The sequence below is a fragment of the Gouania willdenowi genome, chromosome 6, assembly GCF_900634775.1.
Source record: "Gouania willdenowi chromosome 6, fGouWil2.1, whole genome shotgun sequence".
NCBI classification, from domain to species: domain Eukaryota; kingdom Metazoa; phylum Chordata; class Actinopteri; order Blenniiformes; family Gobiesocidae; genus Gouania; species Gouania willdenowi.
The window spans coordinates 39,740,187-39,763,693 of NC_041049.1; the positions used below are offsets into that span (position 1 = coordinate 39,740,187).

The 23,507-nt window shown below is 37.3% G+C and overlaps 2 protein-coding genes across 6 annotated transcripts in view; both read right to left on the reverse strand.

Moving 5' to 3' along the window:
• Positions 1–1,984, reverse strand: part of ano2a (anoctamin 2a) — a 48,918-nt gene extending 46,934 nt beyond the window's left edge. For all 4 annotated transcript variants that reach the window (XM_028450731.1, XM_028450733.1, XM_028450732.1 and 1 more), the window contains exon 1: positions 1,827–1,984. The gene's annotated coding sequence lies outside the window, so the exon portion shown is untranslated. The remainder of the gene's footprint in view (positions 1–1,826) is intronic.
• Positions 1,985–3,355: 1,371 nt separating this feature from the next.
• The window catches only part of vwf (von Willebrand factor), a 51,799-nt gene continuing 31,647 nt past the window's right edge, over positions 3,356–23,507 (reverse strand). The window contains exons 32-53 of one of the 2 annotated variants that reach the window (XM_028450717.1): positions 22,725–22,868; positions 22,494–22,658; positions 21,639–21,685; positions 21,381–21,558; positions 18,980–19,212; positions 16,786–16,975; positions 14,720–15,058; positions 13,466–13,704; positions 12,222–12,324; positions 12,076–12,147; positions 9,397–9,501; positions 9,069–9,277; positions 8,850–8,999; positions 8,687–8,776; positions 7,444–7,624; positions 6,495–6,535; positions 6,288–6,407; positions 4,933–5,034; positions 4,730–4,858; positions 4,600–4,639; positions 4,163–4,260; positions 3,356–3,633 (exon numbers count right to left, since the gene is read on the reverse strand). In XM_028450717.1, the coding sequence (XP_028306518.1) occupies positions 3,448–3,633; positions 4,163–4,260; positions 4,600–4,639; positions 4,730–4,858; positions 4,933–5,034; positions 6,288–6,407; positions 6,495–6,535; positions 7,444–7,624; positions 8,687–8,776; positions 8,850–8,999; positions 9,069–9,277; positions 9,397–9,501; positions 12,076–12,147; positions 12,222–12,324; positions 13,466–13,704; positions 14,720–15,058; positions 16,786–16,975; positions 18,980–19,212; positions 21,381–21,558; positions 21,639–21,685; positions 22,494–22,658; positions 22,725–22,868 (3,161 nt within the window). In that variant the 3' untranslated portion in view covers positions 3,356–3,447. Of the gene's footprint in view, positions 3,634–4,162; positions 4,261–4,599; positions 4,640–4,729; positions 4,859–4,932; positions 5,035–6,287; positions 6,408–6,494; positions 6,536–7,443; positions 7,625–8,686; positions 8,777–8,849; positions 9,000–9,068; positions 9,278–9,396; positions 9,502–12,075; positions 12,148–12,221; positions 12,325–13,465; positions 13,705–14,719; positions 15,059–16,785; positions 16,976–18,979; positions 19,213–21,380; positions 21,559–21,638; positions 21,686–22,493; positions 22,659–22,724; positions 22,869–23,507 lie in introns of those variants that run through there. The other variant, XM_028450718.1, reaches the window with a different exon arrangement.

Here is a 23,507-nt window from a genome sequence, read left to right on the forward strand (position 1 = left end):
AAAGATAATATTGCACGCTGAGATTTTACTTCCTCATAGATTTCTAAGCTTAGTAACAAACAAAGAGAAAAAAAAACAAAACAAAAAAAGGAAAACAAAATCCAATTTGTCCATGTGGTTTTATGTTACACACACACACACACACACACACACACACACACACACACACACACGCACACAATAATCCCATAAACAAGTGTTGGCAAACATGGGGCTAAGACAGAAATAGAGAAAGTTACACGGAGGTTAAGAGGTCAATGAGTCTTTACTTTGGCAAATAATGAACCTGGCTAATGCTAACATGACACAATAAAGACTTAAGAGAGGACTGATGATGAGAGCACGTGTTCATGTAAATCGAGTATTTGGTGAAATGTATTGAAATCAACTGTTTCACTTAAAATCCAGTCAGACAATCAGGAAACAATATTTCTTTGTTTCTTCAATTTCTGATCCCAAAATGTGAAAAAAGGACAATTACCGACTGCTAAAATATGTATGTTAAGGTTTCATTTATTCAGCCATTTTTTTTTCATGGGTTTGCAAAACCCATGCTTTACACATTTACACTGATGTCCATCCCACATATCATTAAATGCCACCAGTACAAGACGAAACCTTGTCTGTAGTGGTAGCATTTCAGAGCATGGAGGTTTAATGTTAACCCAACCACTAGTAACGAGTGTATCATGTTTTCCCTGCAGTCTGTGCCTTCTCCTCGCCCTCCGCTCTCTTTTCTGTTTCAGGTGTCTTGATGCTGAAGCAGGCGGTTCCTGATCGATGGCTCACGGCTCAACTAGTCTGGGACACTTGGATGGACTATCCTTCTATCCTATTGTGTTTGTCCTTCTGTTCACTAACCCCAACCAGTCAAAGCGGATGTCTGCCACCTCTGAACCTGGTTCCGCTGGAGATTTCTTCCTCTAAAATGGAGGGAGTTTTTTTCTTCCCACTGTCGCTAAATGCTTGTTCAGGTGGATCTTGTTGGGTTCTTTCTTTCTTACTACTTCATATTTTGTTCAGCGCTTTGAGATGACTTTGTTGTATTTTGCGCTACATAAATAAAGATGAATTCAATTGCATTGATTTAACTCCCAGCCTCTGTGTTATAGCTTCTTATGATGGTGTGTGTGTGTGTGTGTGTGTGTGTGTGTGTGTGTGTGTGTGTGTGTGTGTGTGTGTGTGTGTGTGTGTGTGTGCTCTGACTCAGCTTCTTACACACAGTCTGTACCAATACAAGGAAAATAAAACACATGAACCTTATTATTATTATTGTATAAAATGATTATCCATCCTCTCTTCAAATATTCCCTTTAATGACGTCCTCCCAGTGTTTTTCCTCCTATATATTTATATATTTATGTGTACTTCCTGCTGTGAATGACTCATGTAATCACGGAGGTAAACAGCAGAGGAACCTGAGCGCAGCTTAACCACCTGTAAAGCTTTGCTGAGGCTCAGTGAGACATTCAGCAGATTATTCAGCCTTCACTCATCACCAACTCTCTCTAAAAACTCTAATAAACAACGAGCTCCGGTGATGGACTGCAGTGCCAACATCTTTTATACCGTTTAGTTTTATTTTAGGCCATAAACGCAACACAAACTTTGGATTTACGCACACGAACTAACACATTATTAATACATCTGAACAACACAAACGTCTGCACATCAGCATAGAGAGAAAAGCCTTCAAATAAAAACCACATAAAGTATCGAACAAACTCCCCACGTGACCACAATAACAATAAAGGACACACGACAGAAGGCTGTGCGCGTGCGTAAAAAAAGTTATGAAGTGCGTGAGAAAAGCAATAAAAGCTCACCTGGGCTCGCAGAGGATCAGACCTGGACCATAGTCAGTTTGGACACAGATGATAAAGGAAGCGCGCGCCCTGAGATGGTGGACAATCCCTGCGCGTTCCCGGTGCTACCGCTGTCTTCACTGCGCACGCCACACGCACGCCACACGCACGCCTTTAATTCCCTGAGCGCACAGAGAAGAGACGAAGAAGAGGAAGAGGGATAAGGTGTGCGCGTGAACCCAGAGGGAGGGACAGGAAACGGAGCCACAGCCGACCAATGAGCGCTCAGCACGAGAAGCATCTCATCATCAATGAAGAAATGTGTGACTTTATTACACTTTTTCTGTGAGCGACAACAGAGAAAACACTGAACTGGAAACAAAGTCTGTTGATTGTCTCTGAAATCAATAATAATAATGGTCCACTAGTTTGTCTTTTTTTTAATATGAGTTATTTATATTTTTCAAACAGGAAAACGCACAAAGACAGAAATCACAAATAAAATACTGACCAAAAATTAAACAGCAAATAATAAAAAATATAAATAAGTCAGCCTGGAATAATTAAAAGAAAATAATACCATATGAGACAAAAAAAAAACTGAACCGAAAAAAAAATAAATTAATAAATAAATATTTATGCATTATGCATTATGATAACAAATACAATCAGGTATGTAGGTACCATGTATAGTGGAGATTGGAAAAATGGCCTACAATGATTAAAAAAGGACAAAAACAGAAAAACTAAAGATGGGAGTCATAGATCTACATCAAGTGTCAAAGACATGACATGTTCTATAAAAGGTAACCAAACTTTGGAAAATTTAGTGTCCGAGCATCTGCTTTATTTTTTTCCGGTTTCATCAAATAAAGATCTGTTTTTAATTCATTCTTACTAATTTGTTTCTCTTCCATATCTACAACTTCCTATGGAAACCCATTCCCACCAGTAAAAAAAACGAAAAATAGTATGAAAAGTAAAATAATAATAATTAAAAATTCATGTCATAATTATGAGATAAGTCACAATGAGATACTAAGTCATAATATGATTTTTTTTAATATTATTATTTCACTATTCCTAGTTTTTTGTTTTTACTGGTGGGAATGGGCTTTCCCCTCCTCTGGTCCTTCCAAAACACACACTGATTCACTAATCAGTGGCTTTTTAATACACACAAGGATTTATTTTTTGAGGAATTTAGTAATTTAAGGTTTTTGCATGTTGTTCTTTGAAAGAGTAAAATACTACTTGTTTTTGACTGTAAAATGGATTTAAAAGAAAAGTAAAATGTTGTTTTATGGTCTTGGTGCATTGGGTCCTGAGCAGGTTTTATTATTTATTACTATATAAATATGCAGCTTTCTACACTTTAAAAACCTTTAAATTGTGAAGTTGTAGCAAATGTAAAGATTATGATTGATGACATTATTTCAACTGAAATGTCTTAAAATCATAGAAAATATAAAGATGGATAAATAAAGATACATTTGTATCTTTATCATCACTTCATCCACCAGGAAATAAAAACACAACATGAGTCAAAAGAGAGAACTGAAGTTTGTTTTATTGTTGCTTGTGTTGACATTTGTGTTACAGTTGTGTTGTGTTGGCCTTTCCTACACACACACACACACACTCAGGTGCAGCGCTGGGACACACAGTCACAGGTAGTGACAGACAGCACCGTGTGGACGCTCATGGAACCATTAGAACACACTACAGGAACGCTGAGGGGCTCTGTCTCCATGGCAACACAACACACACACTGCTGCTCCACAGCCTCCCTCTGCAGCGAGTACATGGACTTACTGTGGCACGAACCCTGGGAGACCGAGACAGACATAGAAAGACAGACATAAAGAAAGAGACAATATGTAGCTATTTTTCATATTTACTCTTATTGTGTGTTCATCCTTATATGTCACACTTGCTTTGGACACATACACTTATTTATCATGACAATAGAGCTGTTAAATTGATACGAGACAGACAGACATAGAGACAGACAGACAGACAGACACAGACACAGACATAGAGAGACAGACAGAGACAGACAGAAGCTCAGAACAAAGGAGATGGTGGAGGATCAGATTTCATGGAACTTTGTGTGTGTGTGTGTGTGTGTGTGTGTGTGTGTGTGTGTGTGTGTGTGTGTGTGTGTGTGTGTGTGTGTGTGTGTGTGTGTGTGTGTGTGTGTGTGTGAGGGTGTGTGTGTGTGTGTGTGTGTGTGTGTGTGTGTGTGTGTGTGTGTGTGTGAGTGTCAGCTAATCCCGCAGAGGAAAACATTCTAATCATCCTTAGTGTGTGTGTGTTTGTGTGTGTGCGTGTGTGTGTGTGGGTGTGTGTGTTACCTCGCAGTAGTGCAGCTCTATCTGACCCTCTGATTGGCAGTCGTCCACTTTGATGTAGTTAAGTGTTCCTGTTTTCCTCTGACAGTCTGACTTTGTACCTTTACACACACACACACACACACACACACACACACACACGAAAATGCAGCATCACAGTCACAATGGTGTATTTTTGTTGCCATTTTGTGTATTTAGTGGTCATAATGTGTTTTTAGAATAATTTAGTTTTTTTGTCATTATTTTGTGTATTTAGTGGTCATAACGTGTTTTTAAGAATTATTTTGATGTATTTTTGTCACAACTTTGTGTTTTTTGTGGAGATAATGTGTGTTTTTAGAGTTATTTGATATATTTTTGTCGTATCATCTATGAAATGAAACAAGCCACCATAGATATCATGTAGTGTTGGAGCATCTCAATCATTTTGCTGCACTCACACGTCTCACAGCAGCTCGTTCCTATCCTGCTGACTTTCCCCTGAAAAGATAAAATAGATGACACGTTTTAAAAAGCTGAAGGAACAATGACCTTTGACCTCATGTGCACACACAGAGGAGCTCATCGCACCCCTTGATCCAGGCAGGTTTGGCGCTCAAACGGAGGACATGCGGTCACTCTGGTCTGTAGAACCAGGTCTCCTTTAGCGCTCACGCTGCATGTGTACGAGTTGCAGCCGTCCTCGCTCGTTGTGTTCACCTGCAGTGATTATTATCTTCTTATTCTCCATGTTCAGTGACCACGGTCAGGAGAAGGAAGAGGAGGAGTCCTACCTTCACATGGATGACTCCTCCATCCTCTGTGTGCAGGATGCAGGCGGTGGGAACACAGCGCCCACAGCAGGCTCCGTCCTCCGCAGCGTGCAGCGTGTATCCCTGAAAGCAGCACGTTCATATTTACAGGAACTCTCCACCATCACGGCCTGGATCCATTTGTTTCTAATAAATAATTTATCATTTAGGTGAGTAAATGATGAGGTGGGACGAGCTGTGGTTTGAGGATTGGAGAATGTAAGGCTGAGCTACATAAACGTTTATCACAGCCGTAGAATAATGAGCATTAACACAGGAAACAACAAAGGCTTTGTATTTGTTATTCTGTATATTTTCCCTTGTTTGTTGTTTTGTTTTGTATATTTTTCTGTAGAGATGTGCAAAGTTATCGGCTGATATTTGCCATAAAATATAATGTTACTCACCAATTCATCAAGATGAATTCTTATTTTGCACAGATAATGTTTATTTGTGGAATAAAATCCACATTAAAAACAGGGTTAACCTTTTATTTCCATGGAGAGTTATTGAATGTGATCTAAAATTATTTAGAGGGGGTCAATGTTTTATCAAAAATCAACATTCCTATTTTCCTGTCATTTTGTGCATTTTTTTCTGGTTATCGTATGTAGTTTTGTGTACTTTTGTTGTAATCTATTTTTTTTCTATCATTTAGCATATTTTGTGGTTATATTGTGTTTTAAGAATAATTTTGTGTATTTATGTTATTGCTTTATATATTTTTCTAACATTTGGTGTATTTTGTGGTCATTTTTTGTGTTTTTAGAGTAATTTTGTGGTCATAATGTGGGTTTTGAGAGTAATGTGTATTTATGCTGTCATTCTGTGTATTTTGTGGTCATAATGTGTGTTTTGAGAGTAATTTTGTGTATTTTTGCTGTCATTCTGTGTATTTTGTGGTCATAATGTGTGTTTTGAGAGTAATTTTGTGTATTTTTGCTGTCATTCTGTGTATTTTGTGGTCATAATGTGTGTTTTGAGAGTAATTTTGTGTATTTATGCTGTCATTCTGTGTATTTTGTGGTCATAATGTGTGTTTTGAGAGTAATTTTGTGTATTTTTGCTGTCATTCTGTGTATTTTGTGGTCATAATGTGTGTTTTGAGAGTAATTTTGTGTATTTTTGCTGTCATTCTGTGTATTTTGTGGTCATAATGTGTGTTTTGAGAGTAATTTTGTGTATTTTTGCTGTCATTCTGTGTAATTTGTGGTCATAATGTGTGTTTTGAGAGTAATGTTGTGCATCGCTGTTGTTTTGTGTATTTTTCTGTCTAATTGTGTTTATAGTGGGTGCCACACAGACGTGTCTGATGTGTAAAATATCAGACATGTTACCGTGGGGCAGGGGGAACAGCTGGTTTGTCTGCAGGATAGCCTGTATTTGTTGACGGCTCCTTCGTTCTCCACCAAACACTCACAGTGAGTACAAACATCCATCATCATCCTCTCCCCAGCCTGCACAGCAACGCCACACAAAGAACATTATTAACAGAGATATGTAACTCTTTTAGTCCAAATGTAGCTTTGATCACTGTGACTCACTCTTATTAGAGTTTGGTTGAGAACGCAGACGTTCATGTGAGCTGCACACACAGAGAAGCAGAGCATTGATCTGATTGGTCCTCATTAAACATCCACAACTGAAGCTTTGATAAATAAAGGTCACATGAGGACACACTGACACACGCTAGGGAGGGGGGCTCCACCTGCTGGATGGACGCTGTAGGTACCAGTGTGTGTGTGTGTGTGTGTTCTTACATTACAACCCTTCCGAGGACCTCGAGCAGTAAAAGCACCTTTCTACTTAGGACCTTTGGACAAGTTAGGACCAAAACCCTGGTCCTAACTTAGATAATAGATAATATATGAAACCGGGTTTGGTCAGAGGTGAACACAAAGGGAAACATGGAGGTAAATCACTGTTTGTGCTGTTTTAAAACCAAAATTCCCTTTATTTTATTTTCTCTATTACTTCTTTAAAGAATACAAGGAAACTTTATTATTATCATGTTTTAACCAGTAAACTAGTATTTTTTTAGTTGTTTCACAAGATTGATATAAAAACCCTTTTCAGATTCTTTATTAACATGTTGCAGTTCAGAAAAAAATGATGCAGATATGTTACTTTAAAGTAATTGGAGGGAATTTTCTTTTTTCTTTTGATGGTCCTTACAAAAATAGTAAAATCATATTTTTTTTTAAAACATCCTAAAGAGATTAGTGAAAATATATGGGGCTTTAAAAATCTATATTTTTCTTCTCTTTGTGTGTAAAAGAATTCTGTGGTGATGGCATTAAAATGCATTTTTTTTCTGGTCAAGGAAGGCATTTCATATGTTTCTAGGATGGCTGTAAAGTAGGGTCCTTACAAGAATAGCAAAAGAATGGGGTCTTTAAAAAGTAGCAAATGTGTGTGTGTGTGTGTGTGTGTGTGTGTGTGTGTGTGTGCGTGTGTGTGTGTGTGTGTGTGTGTGTGTGTGTGTGTGTGTACCACAGTAGCAGCGTGGACAGCAGTCCCTTGTCTCACACTGTAACTCCGCCCCCAGAGGACACAGTGGGGGGTCCATCACAGGACAGCTGATGTTTGTGGTTGAGATGAAAACCTCATGGTTGACTTTCACACACTGGTGTACGACGCAATGGTCACGTGAGGAGCGCCAAACGTCTCCCACCTGAGACACACGTGGGCACAAACCAGTGAATCAAAAATGATTTCTCCTAAATAAGCGTGTGGAGGATGAAGCTAACGCTGCGTTCCAGGAAACTTGCTTTTTTAATGATCTGGTTTCCTGTTTCCTGTTTACAGTCGACTAAAATAATAATACTGAGATAATGTCCACGAAGACGATGACGTAACATTTTTGTCAACAAAGTTAACACTGCACTGTCACTTATGGAAGAAAGTTGTACCTTTAGTACAATCCCTACGCAACATGAAAGGTTTGTCATATTATTTTATTCAACAGTTCCGACCCAGTAATTAGATTGGACTGAGACATTCTCTGATATAAAGTAACAACAGCACTGGGACTGTTTATCATAATCTGTTGTCACTTAATACTGTAAATGAATGAAATGTGCTTGTAGAACTGTTATCTAAAAGTAATATCACACTGGAGGGAGATCTGTTGGCTTGATTATCTACGACCCAATCACACCAGAGCACAACAGTACCACCTCCAGTGTGATATTGCTTAAATCAGTGGTTCTCAAACTTGTTTGGCTCAAGCACCAACGTTCTCTTGCTGAATCCAAGTACCCCCTTTGTCCGGCTACAACATTTGGCTACGAATAATCTAAAAAAAAAAACACACACAACGATAGAGCCTAATGATGAATATATAAGTTATAACACACATTTTAAAGAATCTAACTGTGTAAATAAGTGGAAAGAAACAGTATTTAGTGCTTTTTTAATAGATTTGTTTATATAATTTCCTGTCATCTCCCACCTGGTGTATTTTCAGTTGATGTTCTAATATATATATTCATTATCTTTATTATGATATTATCATTATTTTAAACCAAAAATACACTTTTTTAAAATCCCCATATTTTTCATGTTTTTATTTGTTAATTTTCCACTCTGTCTCTCTGTCAAGTACCCCCTGTAGTGCCATTGCGTACTCCTAGGGGTACACGTACTCCTATTTGAGAAACACTGGCTTAAATGATGAAATTCACTTTATAAAGAGATAACAGTGATGCTTTGTAACTTCAGAGACGACACATACACTTCTTAGAACTCCTCCAGTCTCCTCCACACAGCTGCTCGGTGTGCAGACTCCACAGCACGCCTCTGATGATGGAGTGTACGTTGAACCCTGAATGAGAGATTATTAGAAAACAATGTGGCTTTAATATTATGATCACGTTAGGGTGTGTGTGTGTGCTCACTGGAGGACAGGTCCGATCACATGCAGGCGCTACACACTCAGCAGTGTGTAGTAACGTCTCTTTGTCCTGATGTTTAGTGCAGCTGCATTTCTCACATCCTTCATCCCATTCAGCACCCACTGGGTGAACGGTGCCTCCCACCACACACACCTGACACACACGCACAGATAGGTCAAAGGTCAGTAGTCCAGCAGCACTGACATGGTAACAGGTACGGACCTTGTCTGCAGAGCAGATGTTCTGTGTACATCCACAGTCGTTGGTGGAAGAAGACATGATGAAGCCCACTGGGCAGGTGGTGTGTGTGCTGTTCTGACAGCTGCACACACACTCAAACACATCGCAGCACTTCGTCTTTCTGACGGACAGTCGGCGATGGGCCGGACAAGCAGGGGGCACAGCTGGAGGACACGCCTCCTTTTTACACACTGAAGCAGAGCAAACACAATCTATGTTGAAGAAGAAGAAGAAGAAGAAGAAGAAGAAGAAGAAGAAGAAGAAGAAGAAGAAGAACCACAGCATGTCAGACTGCAGCTCCATTACTCACCACACTCATGGACCGGCTGACACTCCCCTGGGTTTGTCAGAACCACGATCTGACCGTCCTTACAGTGTGGAACATCAGGCAGGTCACAACTCAACAGATCACACACTAAGACAACAGAGAGAGTCAGTGACACACACTTCATAAAGTACTGTATGCACGTTTCAACAGCGTGATGTACAAGCAAAAAGTCATGAATTCTATCTGTACAATCATTCTGAGATCAAACACATTCTCAAGGTGAACTCCTACTAGTCTTAGTCTAAGTCACATCAATTAAACATAATTTATTGTCATTTGTGTCCCTAAATGCCAAAGGAATGATCTGTTCTTTGAATTTTTCAACTTAAAAATTAAAAATCTTTGTAGGAGAAATTAACTTAAAGCTGCAGTTTGTAACTTTTTTTTGGCATTATTTGGTCAAAAATTCATAATCATCTTTGAGCATATTGTTGTCCAAAGTTTTCTGAGTGGACAGTGAATCACATCTTCCTCTGGCTCTGTAAATGAAGTTCTTAAATTCAGGAGCGTGACACTCATGGAATCTGGACTTCAGCCCATCAGAGATCTTTCTACAAACAACTGTGCTTCTTGAGCTGTTTTTGGCATTACTATTGGCCGCTTGACTGGAGTCAGGCGCGTTCAGGTACCATCGGTAGTAAAAGTGTAATGACCACTGCCAAGCAGAAGTTTCCATCGTGGCCTTAGACACAACATTTACATGGCAAATCAAGCAGAAAAAGGCAGGTGGAGAAGCAACAGTTTAAAGGCACAAACATAAGAAACGGACCACTTTGAATTCTACAAACTGCAGCTTTAAAGACTACCGGTACCTGTACTAGTCTGTATAGAACATATAAAGTGTTTCATGCAAATGGTTCTCAAACATTTTTGGGTGTTCCCCACTTTGGTCCTAACAAAGAACACATTTTCAAATGTATTGAACAGTGAATAATAATGAAATAATTAAATCATTCATAATAAATCAAAAAATGAATTAAACTAATCACCTGCATAAAAAACTAAACAAATGTAAAATTGCAGATGTAAAAAATACAGGAAATAACCATTGTTTACAATCTGTGATGAAAAGCTTAAAATAAAACAGAAAAGGAAATACATTTTTAAAGACAGTTATTTAAGTTTGTTTATTGTTCCGCCCCATTTCACATGCCGATGTAAATCATTATTTTTACACGTTACATTTAGTTCCCAGTCCATATCTAAAGCAGTCTAATAATTTAATGCCCTTTTAATTTCTGCTACATTTTTAGGCTCCAACTTTTTGAGTTATTCCACTTTTTCATTTTCAATTTTCCATTCACTTCATCACATAGTAATGGCTCATGGGTCCTTTTATGTTTGTCACCAGCCAAATAGGAGCCAGCAGAGGGAAATGCTCACCTTTGATGTTTGTCACCATCAGTTATTTAGTTAGTTACATGGTTCATCTACATAGTTAGCTACTTACCTAGAGTTACTTAGTTACATATTTACCTAGTTACAGATACTTAGTTAAATAGTTCGTTACTTAGTTACATATTGACCTATTTACATTTACTTAGTTAAATAGTTCGTTACTTAGTTACATATTTACCTAGTTACAGTTACTTAGTTAAATAGTTCGTTACTTAGTTACATATTGACCTATTTACATTTACTTAGTTAAATAGTTCATTACTTAGTTACATATTTACCTAGTTACAGTTACTTAGTTAAATAGTTCGTTACTTAGTTACATATTTACCTAGTTACAGATACTTAGTTAAATAGTTCGTTACTTAGTTACATATTTACCTAGTTACAGATACTTAGTTAAATAGTTCATTACTTAGTTACATATTTACCTAGTTACAGATACTTAGTTAAATAGTTCATTACTTAGTTACATATTTACCTAGTTACAGTTACTTAGTTAAATAGTTCGTTACTTAGTTACATATTTACCTAGTTACAGATACTTAGTTAAATAGTTCATTACTTAGTTACATATTTACCTAGTTACAGATACTTAGTTAAATAGTTCATTACTTAGTTACATATTTACCTAGTTACAGTTACTTAGTTAAATAGGTCATTACTTAGTTACATATTTACCTAGTTACAGTTACTTAGTTAAATAGTTCATTACTTAGTTACATATTTACCTAGTTACAGTTACTTAGTTAAATAGTGCATTACTTAGTTACATATTTACCTAGTTACAGTTACTTAGTTAAATGGTTCATTACTTAGTTACATATTTACCTAGTTACAGTTACTTAGTTAAATAGTTCATTACTTAGTTACATATTTACCTAGTTACAGTTACTTAGTTAAATGGTTCATTACTTAGTTACATATTTACCTAGTTACAGTTACTTAGTTAAATGGTTCATTACTTAGTTACATATTTACCTAGTTACAGTTACTTAGTTAAATAGTTCATTACTTAGTTACATATTTACCTAGTTACAGTTACTTAGTTAAATAGTTCATTACTTAGTTACATATTTACCTAGTTACAGTTACTTAGTTAAATGGTTCATTACTTAGTTACATATTTACCTAGTTACAGTTACTTAGTTAAATAGTTCATTACTTAGTTACATATTTACCTAGTTACAGTTACTTAGTTAAATGGTTCATTACTTAGTTACATAGCTAATTAGCTGCATAGTTAATTTGTGGATTTTCACGTACCGCACTCATAGTCTGGACAGCATTTAGATTCTCTCTTTTCCTTCAAGGTCTCACAGGGTCCACAAACTGGAGCTGAAGATAAGTCTGTGTTAGGTTCATCAGAATGTTATGTCTGAGGTAAAAATCAGCAAAAATGGAGGCTGAACCTTTGATGTCATTGCAAGGCCGAGCCGTGCAGTTGATGCGTTGTTGGTCCAAACACATGCAGATCAAACATGGATTTTCCTCTGGTACCCAACTCTGCATGTACTGCATAAACAACATGAGGCTATAAGTCAGTGTGTCAACAAATTTTCACTCAGGGGCCAAACACAGAGTAGTTTAATATCTAAAGGGTTTTAGGCAACAGAAAAAAGTGATTTACACATTATTGTGCCCTATGATATAATCTACATCCAAGCAATAAATGATAGATTTGTGTCCCTGCAGGATCTTCACCCCTAAGTTATTTAATTTTGTGTACGTTTATGTATTTATCAATTCATTTTGCCATGTCTACATATGTCATCAAAGGTTAACGCTACATGTAAGTGCAATTATTTTTTATTTATTTTTTTTTTTTTAACAGCAATGCATGGTTTATTCTTGCAAAAACTAAAATAATGTTTTTTTTTAATATTGTGAACATCTTTTGTGCAATTTTTAGGGGAGTTTTATGAAATTGTTTGCAAGAAATAAAAAAAAATTATATTTGTGATAAAAAAAAAAAAAAGTGAAGGCACTCATGTGATGTATAAGCATGGTAAAATAAAACTGTTAAACCCACAAGTGAATTTTTTGGCGATTTACACAATGGTTCATGTTTTCTCTATCAGATTAAATTCTCCGTGTGCTGAAAGAGTGAAAGTGAAAATGATAAAGAAAAACATGAATCATTGTGTAAATGAAACAATGTTTGCAGGGGCTCACAGTTTCCGCGGTGCATAAGCATGCATATTGCACGATTGCTGTCATTTTTAATGTTAAACAGTTGGAAAAACTCTAAATTCTTACAAAATCCTTCACTTAGCCTAAAATTATGACTTTCTATTAATAAACAACAAATAATATTTATAACAAATCTCGGAACTCTAAAGTAAAGATCCTGTTGGGACTGATATTTATCTCTTGTCTCTTGAATATGGTCAGTTTCTTACATATTTTGTATTTTATCCACGTAGAAGTGCAAACTAGGGCACAATAATGTTGAAATTACTCCTTTCCTGCATAAAAACTGTGGAACACTTGCAATCAAAATGGTCTGTATTTGGCCCCTGAACAAAAAAGAGTTTGACAAATGAGGCTCTAAGTGATGGATCAATAACTGACCACTAGAGGTCAGTCAAAGCCCACTGTGTTGTTGGATAATTAAACGTTTGCTGCACACCAACCATTGCCTCCTTTTTCTCACCTTGTGTGTGTGTCCGTGATGGTCCACACACTGCCCACATGCGTCTGGAGACACACATTTCCCATGATGCCACAGCATTCCTTCAGTGCAGAAACAACCCTCAGTGGGCGTGTCCATGCAGGATGATTCGTTTCTCCTAGCAACCAACCAGTCGCCTGGCAACGCCTGCACACTCCCACAGTCGTCCACACAGCCCGTCCGACACGCGTCGTACTCCATGGAGGCAGGGCACTGCAGCGCTGGAAGAGAACATCCAGATATAAGCCTTTTCACACTCTCAGAAATCTTGTTTTCGTCGGATCTCATGATGTCAAAGGTCAAGAGGTGTAAACTCTAAAAACATTGGAACACTGGAAGTTGGGTCTTATCGCTCAAAGGATCAAATCTTTACACTGAATCAGAAGACACAAATGCCTCATCTGCATTAAAACGAATCTTGTGAGATGCCGGAGAGGCTGCTGTTCTTACAACAGAGAAGAAAAATCAGGAAAACTCACGAAAAGAATAACGAAACAAAGAAAACACTTCAGACTCAAATGATGCAGTAAGGAGGAAACAGAGGAATTGACAGAGCCATGATGGTGACAGTTTACATGGAATATGAGACTTTTCACACTCTTGCTTGTCCAATCAATGGGAGAAGTAGTGTTGATGCAAGAGAGGTCTCTCTCTATGATACTGCTTCTCCCATTTGTTTTTAGAAGTGTTTGGATCGGTCCAAAAGCCCTGGTCCTCCCCGAGGCCGGATATGTGCGTTGTTTGCAAGTAGAGTTTGAATTTTGCCCACTGCAGCCAAAAAGCACAATTTTCTCCCATTCGTTTTCAAAAGTGTTCAGATATGTGGATCATTCCCAGGTAGAGTCTGAATTGTGCCCGCTGGAGGCCCAGGAAGTTTGTGTTTTTGGTCTATTGGGGTAACCTCAGTTAATGGGAGAAGGGGTGTGGAAGCAAGGGACTGCGCTTGCTTCGATACTGCTGCTCCCATCGGGTGCTTGGATGGGGCCAAAAGTGGTTTCAGCAGAAAGCCCTGGTCCCCCGGAGTCCGAATATGTGTAACTAATTAAACACTAAATATCTCTGGACTAAAATGACAAACGTTAGATGGAATATATCAATAGACCAACCGAGCTTGTGGATGTTTTTTAACTCCTCTCGACCCATGCTGGAGGAGCATGCGCAGTTCCAGAGTGTGAAAAGGCTTATTCTTCACAGGAATAATTAAACATGAGTCATAAACCAAAGAAACAGACTCACGACAGAGGTGAGGACTCCTCCAGCGCACGCACACGTTGCTTTGTCTGCAGAGGCGCGCGTATGCCGACATCAGCTCACACACGTCCGACTCCTCACACGCAAGCTCCTCACACCTGCTGAGGAACACCTGGACCGGGACTAACCCGTGACACGGCTTAAACGCCTCGGACCGCAGGGCCTGACATCCCATCATCGCTCCTAACACACACACTGCCTGTCGCTTGGGTACGCACACGCCACCGTCCCACGTCGATGTCCAGTCGGAGACAAAGGAAGGCTGGTCAGAGGTGGAGGAGCGAGGTAAAGAAAGAACCTCCACTCTGTCTTCACCACAACTTCCTGAAAGCACGATAGAACAGACACAAATCCAGATGAACAAACAGGTGCTAATAGCCCCATTTCATGTGACAAGCGGAGTGAGCGCTATCTCAGTCTGGATCCAGTAAAAAGTGACCATAAAAGCTGTAAATGGACTGATATGCAGACGTGGGACAGTGAGGATGAGACTTAATGTAGAGATGGAAACTCATCCGTTGAAACTGATCAGAATACGCCAAAATACACAGAAACCTTTGTTAACAGGAGTACAGCAGCCGGCCTACCTGCCCATTCATAACAAGTAGTTATAAGCATCTAGAGACTTAATGCTTTAAGGTTTTCTTTCGTATCTACACTGAGTTTTTCTATCAGATATGTATAAATGTCTGGCCGTTGAACATCGGGCCAAGAGCACACATCGGATGACCACTCGTTTTTTGCGAATACTGCATGGGTCCTACAATCGTTCACCTGTACTTAAAGTGAATTTCCTTAAAAAAGCGGCGGCGTCCTCAGTTGACAAGCTTTCTACATACTACCAACTATTTTTGAGCCTTAACAGCGGTTCATTAATTGCCATTTTAAAAATTTTTAAGCGTCACATATGTAAACAACATGGTTTCTGCACCGAGTATGCGCGCACGTCACTCGCTCGTCTCATGTTTGTCCACATTGAAATGAGTCTATACAGTGCTTCTCAAAGTGTGTGACCCCCTGGTGGGAAATGGCAGGTGGGATGCGATAAAATGGAAGACATTTTCAATTTCATGCTAACCTTTTTAAAGTCCTATAGTGGCATAATAAAAAAAGTTGATTTTAATAGAAAATACAGGGCCCAACGATCATTTTGATATATGACATGTATCATTATGTATGTTCAAATGTTTGTAGTTTAAGAGAAAATTTTAAATAAAGCCAACATTTTTGAGCACTGTGCTGCCATCAGTCTGGGAAATGAGCTTCAACTTTTCCCATCATAAGGAGGACTCCACTGTGTCTTCCTGTTTCAGACACGCAATAACTTCACATTCAGAGCTGAGGTTGGGCAATGTCTGGTATCAGTGGATAGGTCAGGTCCTTCCCAGTCCAAAAATATGGTGTCTCTGGTGGAGGTAGAGTCTGGATTGAGCCACTGGAGGCCAAACGCACACTTTTTGGAAACAGTGAAAAACCTACTACAAAAGGAAGCATTTTATTTTTCACTTCAACTACAAATATTTGATCATACATGTCATATATCAAAATGATTGTTGGGTTCTCTATTTTCTATTATTTTTCTATTTTTATCAAACTACTAGGACTTTAAATGTCTTTCTTCATCGACAAAAATTGTAGCAGAAATTAGACATTAGATATTGACCGTGAACAAAAATGTAACATGCAACTAAAGTGTAAAATTAATGATTTACATCGGCATGTACTTCACATGGAGCGGAATAAACAAACTTTCAATATCTGATTTAAAAATGTATTTCTTTTTTTGTTTTCTGAAGCTTTTTGTCATAGATTGTCAACAATCTTTGGTTATTTCCTGTATTTTTGACTGCTGAACTTTTACACTTGTTTTTTTTCCCCCGGTGATTAGTTTTATTTAGTTTTTATAAATGATGATACTTGTTCCTTGTTAGTTCAATAAATTTGAAAACTTCAAAGTTCACCTTCAGTCAAAGTGGAGAATACCCAAAAAAGTTTGAGAACCACTGTGCTATTATAAAGAGAAAAGATTCAACAAAAGGAACTTGTGTTACCACACAGTCCAGCAGTGTGCCCAGTGGTGGAGGAGCTCAGTAAGCTAATGGTGAACTCGTTGTTCTGAGGCGTGAACGTCAGCATGAAGCCTTGGTCTGATTTCAGCTGCAGCATCACTCCCCCATAACGCAGCAGCTCCAGGCCTGCAAACCTCCATGGAAGAGCCAGATCTTCCTGATCCATCTCCCCCTGCACAAACACACAAAAAACATCAGAAATTTTCAATAACCTTTGTTTTTGGGGAGGTTTTGAGCACTGAATTTTTGCGTATTTCTGTGGTCGTTTTGCTTGTTTGTTAGTATTGTCGGTTTGCAGAGTAATTTTTTTGTTTCTCTTGTCTTTTTGTGTACTTTTGTCATTTACTGTAATTTTGTATATTTTTTTGATAATACTGTTCATTTTTGTAGTAGTTGTGTGTGTTTTTGGAGTATTTTCTGTGTTTTTTAATGTATATTCCTTCCCTGAAACCTGGAAGTGCTCTGTCATTACACCAGTCTTTAAGTCAGGTAATCCTGCAATAGCCAGCAACTACAAACCGATAAGCATACTTCCAGCAGTCTCCAAAGTCATGGAAAAAATAGTAGCAGAGTAAATTGTAGATCATCTTAACAATTGTCTATATACCTTGAACAGGATGCACTTTGGCTTTAGAAAACATTATTCTAGAGGTTTGCTTCTTTCTGGAAAACATAAAATCAAAGCTGGATGCCGGCGGTGTCATTGGTGTTGTTTTCATCGATCTCAGGAAAGCGTTTGACACCATTAACCACCAGGTATGGTTGACCAAACTGTCTCGTTTTAACTTGTCCACAAGTTCTCTGAATTGGATTGAATCATACATATCTGCAAGATCACAGTGTGTTAGGATACAGAACATGAAGTCAACATCACGTAACAACAATCGTAGAATACCGCAGGGGTCAGTGTTAGGTCCACTGCTTTTCAGTTTGTTTATAAATGATCTGCCAAGTTGTTGTACTTCAAATGTCACCTGCCAAATGTATGCCGATGATGCTGTTCTCTGTCTATGCAAAGGCTAAAAAACACACTGTGCAAAAACTGACCTGAGAAATCCCAACTATACTTGAACATATCTAAGACTGTGTGTATGTACTTCTCAAAAAGAGCAAATACTGACAGTGATCCCAACGTTTCTGTGCAAGGTAAAACAATTGAGGTGGTACAAGAGTTTAAATACCTAGGAATCACTCTCGACTCACTACTACTTTTTAAACGACAGATTAAAAAAACACTGTGAATAGAATTAAGTTATTAGAAACAATCTAACTCTTGAGTCAGCAAAATTGTATTTTGATACTATGATCATGTCACACATGTCCTATTGCGTAACAAGTTGGGCATTGACCTGCAAGACGACACTAAAACCAATTGAAACAGTTCATATACAAGCTCTGAAATTATTGGATAGAAAACTAAAACGTACCATCACTGTCAGATATAAAAACAAATTTACAAAATCTTCCATGGCAAAGCAAATAATCCATTACAAGAAATTGTGAAAAAACAAAAACAGATCAACAAGAGCTGGTTCTAGAGGTGACTGTGTAATTCATTTTGGAAAGACTGCATTTAGACAAGCCACTTTTTCTGTTTGTGCTTCTCACACCTGGAATTCAATACCAAACATAATAGGTGAACTCCCAACTCTGACCTCTTTTACCAAACAATGGAAATTAGCCATTGACTATAATCTTGCATGTTTACATGTATATGTTCATTAATATGTATTGTCCCTGTTTTAAATGAATAAACTCAAACTCAATGCTGTAATTATTTATTATAATTTTTGTGTTTTTGTTTCGTGTATTTTTCTGTCATTCTCTGTATGTTTGTTGTTGTCTTGCTCGTTATGAAGCATTTCTGTTGTCCTTTCCTGTATTTTTCCTGTACAATGTATGTTTTTTGGAGTCTTATTGTGTATTTGCTTTGTCATTTAGCATTTTTTGGAGTAATTCTTTATGTATTTTGTACATTTCTTTGAGTCATTTTGTGTATTTATATTGTAGTTTTGTGTGTTTTTGAAGTATTTTCAGTTTTTCTTGTCTTTATATATTTTCCTGAAACATTGTAATTCTTTGTATTTTTTAATGTATTCTTGCTTTTGTTTTGCATATTTTTGTGTTATTTCATACATCAGATCTACTGATCAGCCTGTGTGCTGTTCTCTCTCACCGTGATGTCATCCTTGAGCATCACTCTATGTTTCCCGTGGATCACCTCCATGGCTTTCATGCAGACCTGGTTGTAGTGTGCAGCAGAGTCCTGACACGGTCCAGTGTGGATTCTGACCTCTGACCCGTTACTGACAGTGAGGAGCGTGTACGAGCACAGACCCTCCCCGTCCAGTTTGAGCGCCAGCCCGTCAAATCTCACCAAGTGATTGGTAGAACTTCCTATGCACATGCCTGTCAGCCAACACAACAGAAAGCAAAGGAGGATCTATTAATAGTTGCTCTATAAACACACACAGATTCTGTTTGTATAGAGCAGTGGTTACCAATCTGTTTTGTCCCGTGTACTGTAACCCTTTGCATTTTTGTCAACTAATGTGAACCCCTTTTCATATCATAAGTACCCTCTCCATAATTATGTATGCAAACTTTCATTATCCTTTTTATTGTTATTCCATTTTACTCTAACTTGTTCCACAGTTTTCAACTGATTTGGACGAGTAAGGTTTTAAAACATAATAATAATTTCCGTACATTATGATATGTATTGTTTTTTTTATAACTCTTTTGTTATTCCACTTTTTCATTTTCCATTCACTTCATCTCGCAGTACTGGCTGATGGTCCTTTGATGTTTATCGCCATCAATTAGTTACAGTTACTTAGTTACATAGTTAGTAACTTATTTACTTATTCATAGTTAGTTACTTATTTACTTAGTTACATAGTTAGTAACTTATTTACTTATTCATAGTTAGTTACTTATTTACTTATTTACATAGTTAGTAACTGATTTACTTATTCACATAGTTAGTTACTTATTTACATAGTTAGTTACTTATTTACATAGTTAGTTACTTATTTACTTATTTACATAGTTAGTAACTGATTTACTTATTTACATAGTTAGTTACTTATTTACATAGTTAGTTACTTATTTACTTATTTACATAGTTAGTTACTTATTTACTTATTTACATAGTTAGTAACTTATTTACTTATTTACATAGTTAGTAACTGATTTACTTATTTACATAGTAACTGATTTACTTATTTACATAGTTAGTAACTTATTTACATAGTTAGTAACTGATTTACTTATTTACATAGTTAGTAACTGATTTACTTATTTACATAGTTAGTAACTTATTTACTTATTTACATAGTTAGTAACTGATTTACTTATTCACATAGTTAGTTACTTATTTACTTATTTACATAGTTAGTTACTTATTTACTTATTCACATAGTTAGTTACTTATTTACTTATTTACATAGTTAGTAACTTATTTACTTATTTACATAGTTAGTTACTTATTTACTTATTGACATAGTTAGTTACTTATTTACTTATTTACATAGTTAGTAACTTATTTACTTATTTACATAGTTAGTTACTTATTTACTTATTTACATAGTTAGTTACTTATTTACTTATTTACATAGTTAGTAACTTATTTACTTATTTACATAGTTAGTTACTTATTTACTTATTGACATAGTTAGTTACTTATTTACTTATTTACATAGTTAGTAACTTATTTACTTATTTACATAGTTAGTTACTTATTTACTTATTTACATAGTTAGTTACTTATTTACTTATTTACATAGTTAGTTACTTATTTACTTATTTACATAGTTAGTAACTGATTTACTTATTCACATAGTTAGTTACCTATTTACTTATTGACATAGTTAGTTACTTATTTACATAGATACAGTTATTTAGTTACTAGTTAATTACTTATTTACAGTTATTTAGTTACATAGTTAGAGTGACTTAGTTACAGTTTCTTAGTTACATAGTTAGAGTTAGTTGTATGTTAGCAGAGGGAACTGCTGACTACTGATTGGATGCTTCTTTTTCTCTCTTTTTCCAGTAGTCATATAGTGGTTTGTTTCAGCTCTGCATCCTCACCAGCGTTTTCTTCAAGTAAATGCAAAATATTCTAGTTTCACATGCTTTTTTTCACTTGTGGAACAGCAGGCTCTCCTAAACCACTAACTGTGTCTGCAACATTAGTTCCCTAAAGCTTGATCTACAAATTCAAAACAATGAGTGCAATTTAAAGTGGAATTTATTTTTCTAAATAAGTGTCTTATTTAAAATGTAGCTAATTATTGTCTCCCATTGTCAGAAGTGTGATAAAATGGCCCTACAGCATAAAATAATCCTGTTTCAATAAATTTCAAGAAAATATTCAATTTTATTGAGCAATAGCGCTGTTAGTTTGTGGTGAATTTGTCCAAAAAAGAGCCCAAACAGGAACTGGGAACATTTTTTGATTATTTTGAAATTAATTGTTTAAATCTTTCTGAGTATCCCCTGCTGCAATATGCTCCTGTACCCCTGTTTGGGAACCACTGATATAGATCAACTGAGCGTTGGAATGAACGTACACGGGCATTCCCAGTGGCAGCCGCATCTCTCCTCCACTCTGACGGGCGGCATGTTGTTCCTGCAGGTCGGCGGCTCCAGCCTATCGCAGCTGACTTTGTGATTCTGGAGCGTCACCACGCCGCTGGGCTGACACATGAGAGAGTGGCAGCCGTCCTCCAGGAGCCACGACTCCCCTGGCTGTGAAGCAAACACACAAACTGGTCCACATCAAGTTATTCTGACATTTTGAAAGCATGGAGCGCCGTTTAAACACTGACCGTCCTTTGGTTTCCATCGTCGTCAACACATACTCCTGGTGGACCGGCTGAATAATCCAGCAAAAGGAAGATTTAGGGTCATACCATGTCAGTTCAACAAATGGCCCACGCACTTCGGTCACTTCGGTAAATTTATAGATTGATTGGATGAAAACTTTTTGAGATATGCACAATTTAGTGAGGGGGTATGTTGATTTTTCTTCCATTTCTAGCTTCCAATAGGAACTACACCACATAGGAAACTGAAATTTGGTATAGTGATACAGCTCCACCTACTCTCTAAGAATATACACAAATATCTGCTATACTGTACGTCCTATCTGTTGACATACCAGCTCCTCAAAATAGTAAAAAAGTTATTGTGGGTTTGGGCTGGAACATGTTTGGGCCTTCAATAAATAACTTAGCATATGCCTCAGCTCCCTGTAATCTGATCAGCTTTGAGCTATGTATATAGACTGTTCACATCACTAATGATTAGTCACATACTGTATATGCACTGGTTTTTGAATGACTCTTGAAATCTGAGAAAATACTTTTTTACTATATTTAGTGGCCCATAACTGCATGTGGAAATGTAAGAAAAAATCTGATCTCTGTTTTAATTTATAGTATAAAGGTTACTATATTTAAAATATAGATTTTTCTTTATGCAAAGTTTTTTGTTTTGGACCCGAACTTTGGGGTGAATATTGCAAATCCTTTACATGAGGCTATTGTAGCTTGGCTCTGTGTCTTATAATACTTTATTGTGAAAGAACCTCTACTGTAACATCAAAATGTGTTGTTACATTATTGTGTGTGTGTGTGTGTGTGTGTGTGTGTGTGTGTGTGTGTGTGTGTGTGTGTGAGTACCTCTGCAGATCTTTTCGATGTAACCTCTATCCAACATCAGCAGCATCACTAACTGCTCCATGCTGGTCAAGTGCAGGGTGTTGTCCTGGTTACCATGGCGACCAAGCACGCTGAGTTCATCTCTGTCATAGTCTGGACCAATCCCGATGGGGAACACTGACACACCTGCAGGGAAAAAAACTCCATTAGAGAGTGAGACAAGCCCAATCTTTTCAATGGCGGCTGCTTTACCTGCAGCAAGTGCCTCATTGGCTGCCGCTGTGATGTCATCAGTGGATTTGTCCGTAACCAGCATCACCACAGCCTTAGCCACGCCTATTCTACCCCCACTGACCGAGGAGATGCACATCCGTACGGCGAACTGTAATGCAGAGCCTGCAGGAAGACAACGAGGAGGCGTCAGTGATTAGGAGTTAGAACCCATACAGTTGGTTAAAACAGGGGTTCTCAACCTTGGGGCCAGGACCCCGTTTGGGGTTGTCAGGTCTTTTTTTATCCTTTTTCTGCAACTACACCAAACTTTCCATTTTTCAACCGATTTTATTCTAATTACTATTTTTATTACTAAAAAAAATTCTGCCACTTTTTCATCAAATTTCAGTGCCTTTTCTGCACATTTTTTCCACTTCCAAGACATTTTCAGCACTTATCAATCCTTTCCACACTTTTCCCACCAAATGTGACTTATGTTGACCCATTATTGTCACCTTTAACCCCTTTTCACCACATTTCATGCTTATTTTTGCCAATTTAACCACTTTCACAATTTGCCAAGCCCATTATTAGCAATTTTTTTCTGCCACTTTTTAAGCCAATATTAACAATTTCTACCACTTTTTCTGTCTGTTTTGGGCCACTCTAATTTGCAACTTTTAACCAATTTCTGTGTTTTTTAAAATCCCATTTCACCACCTTTTCCACTATTTTTGGTCACATTTAACCCATTTTATTTCTGATTAAAACAAAGATTTACATCTTTAAGATGATATACTATGGCCTAAATAATACAAAACT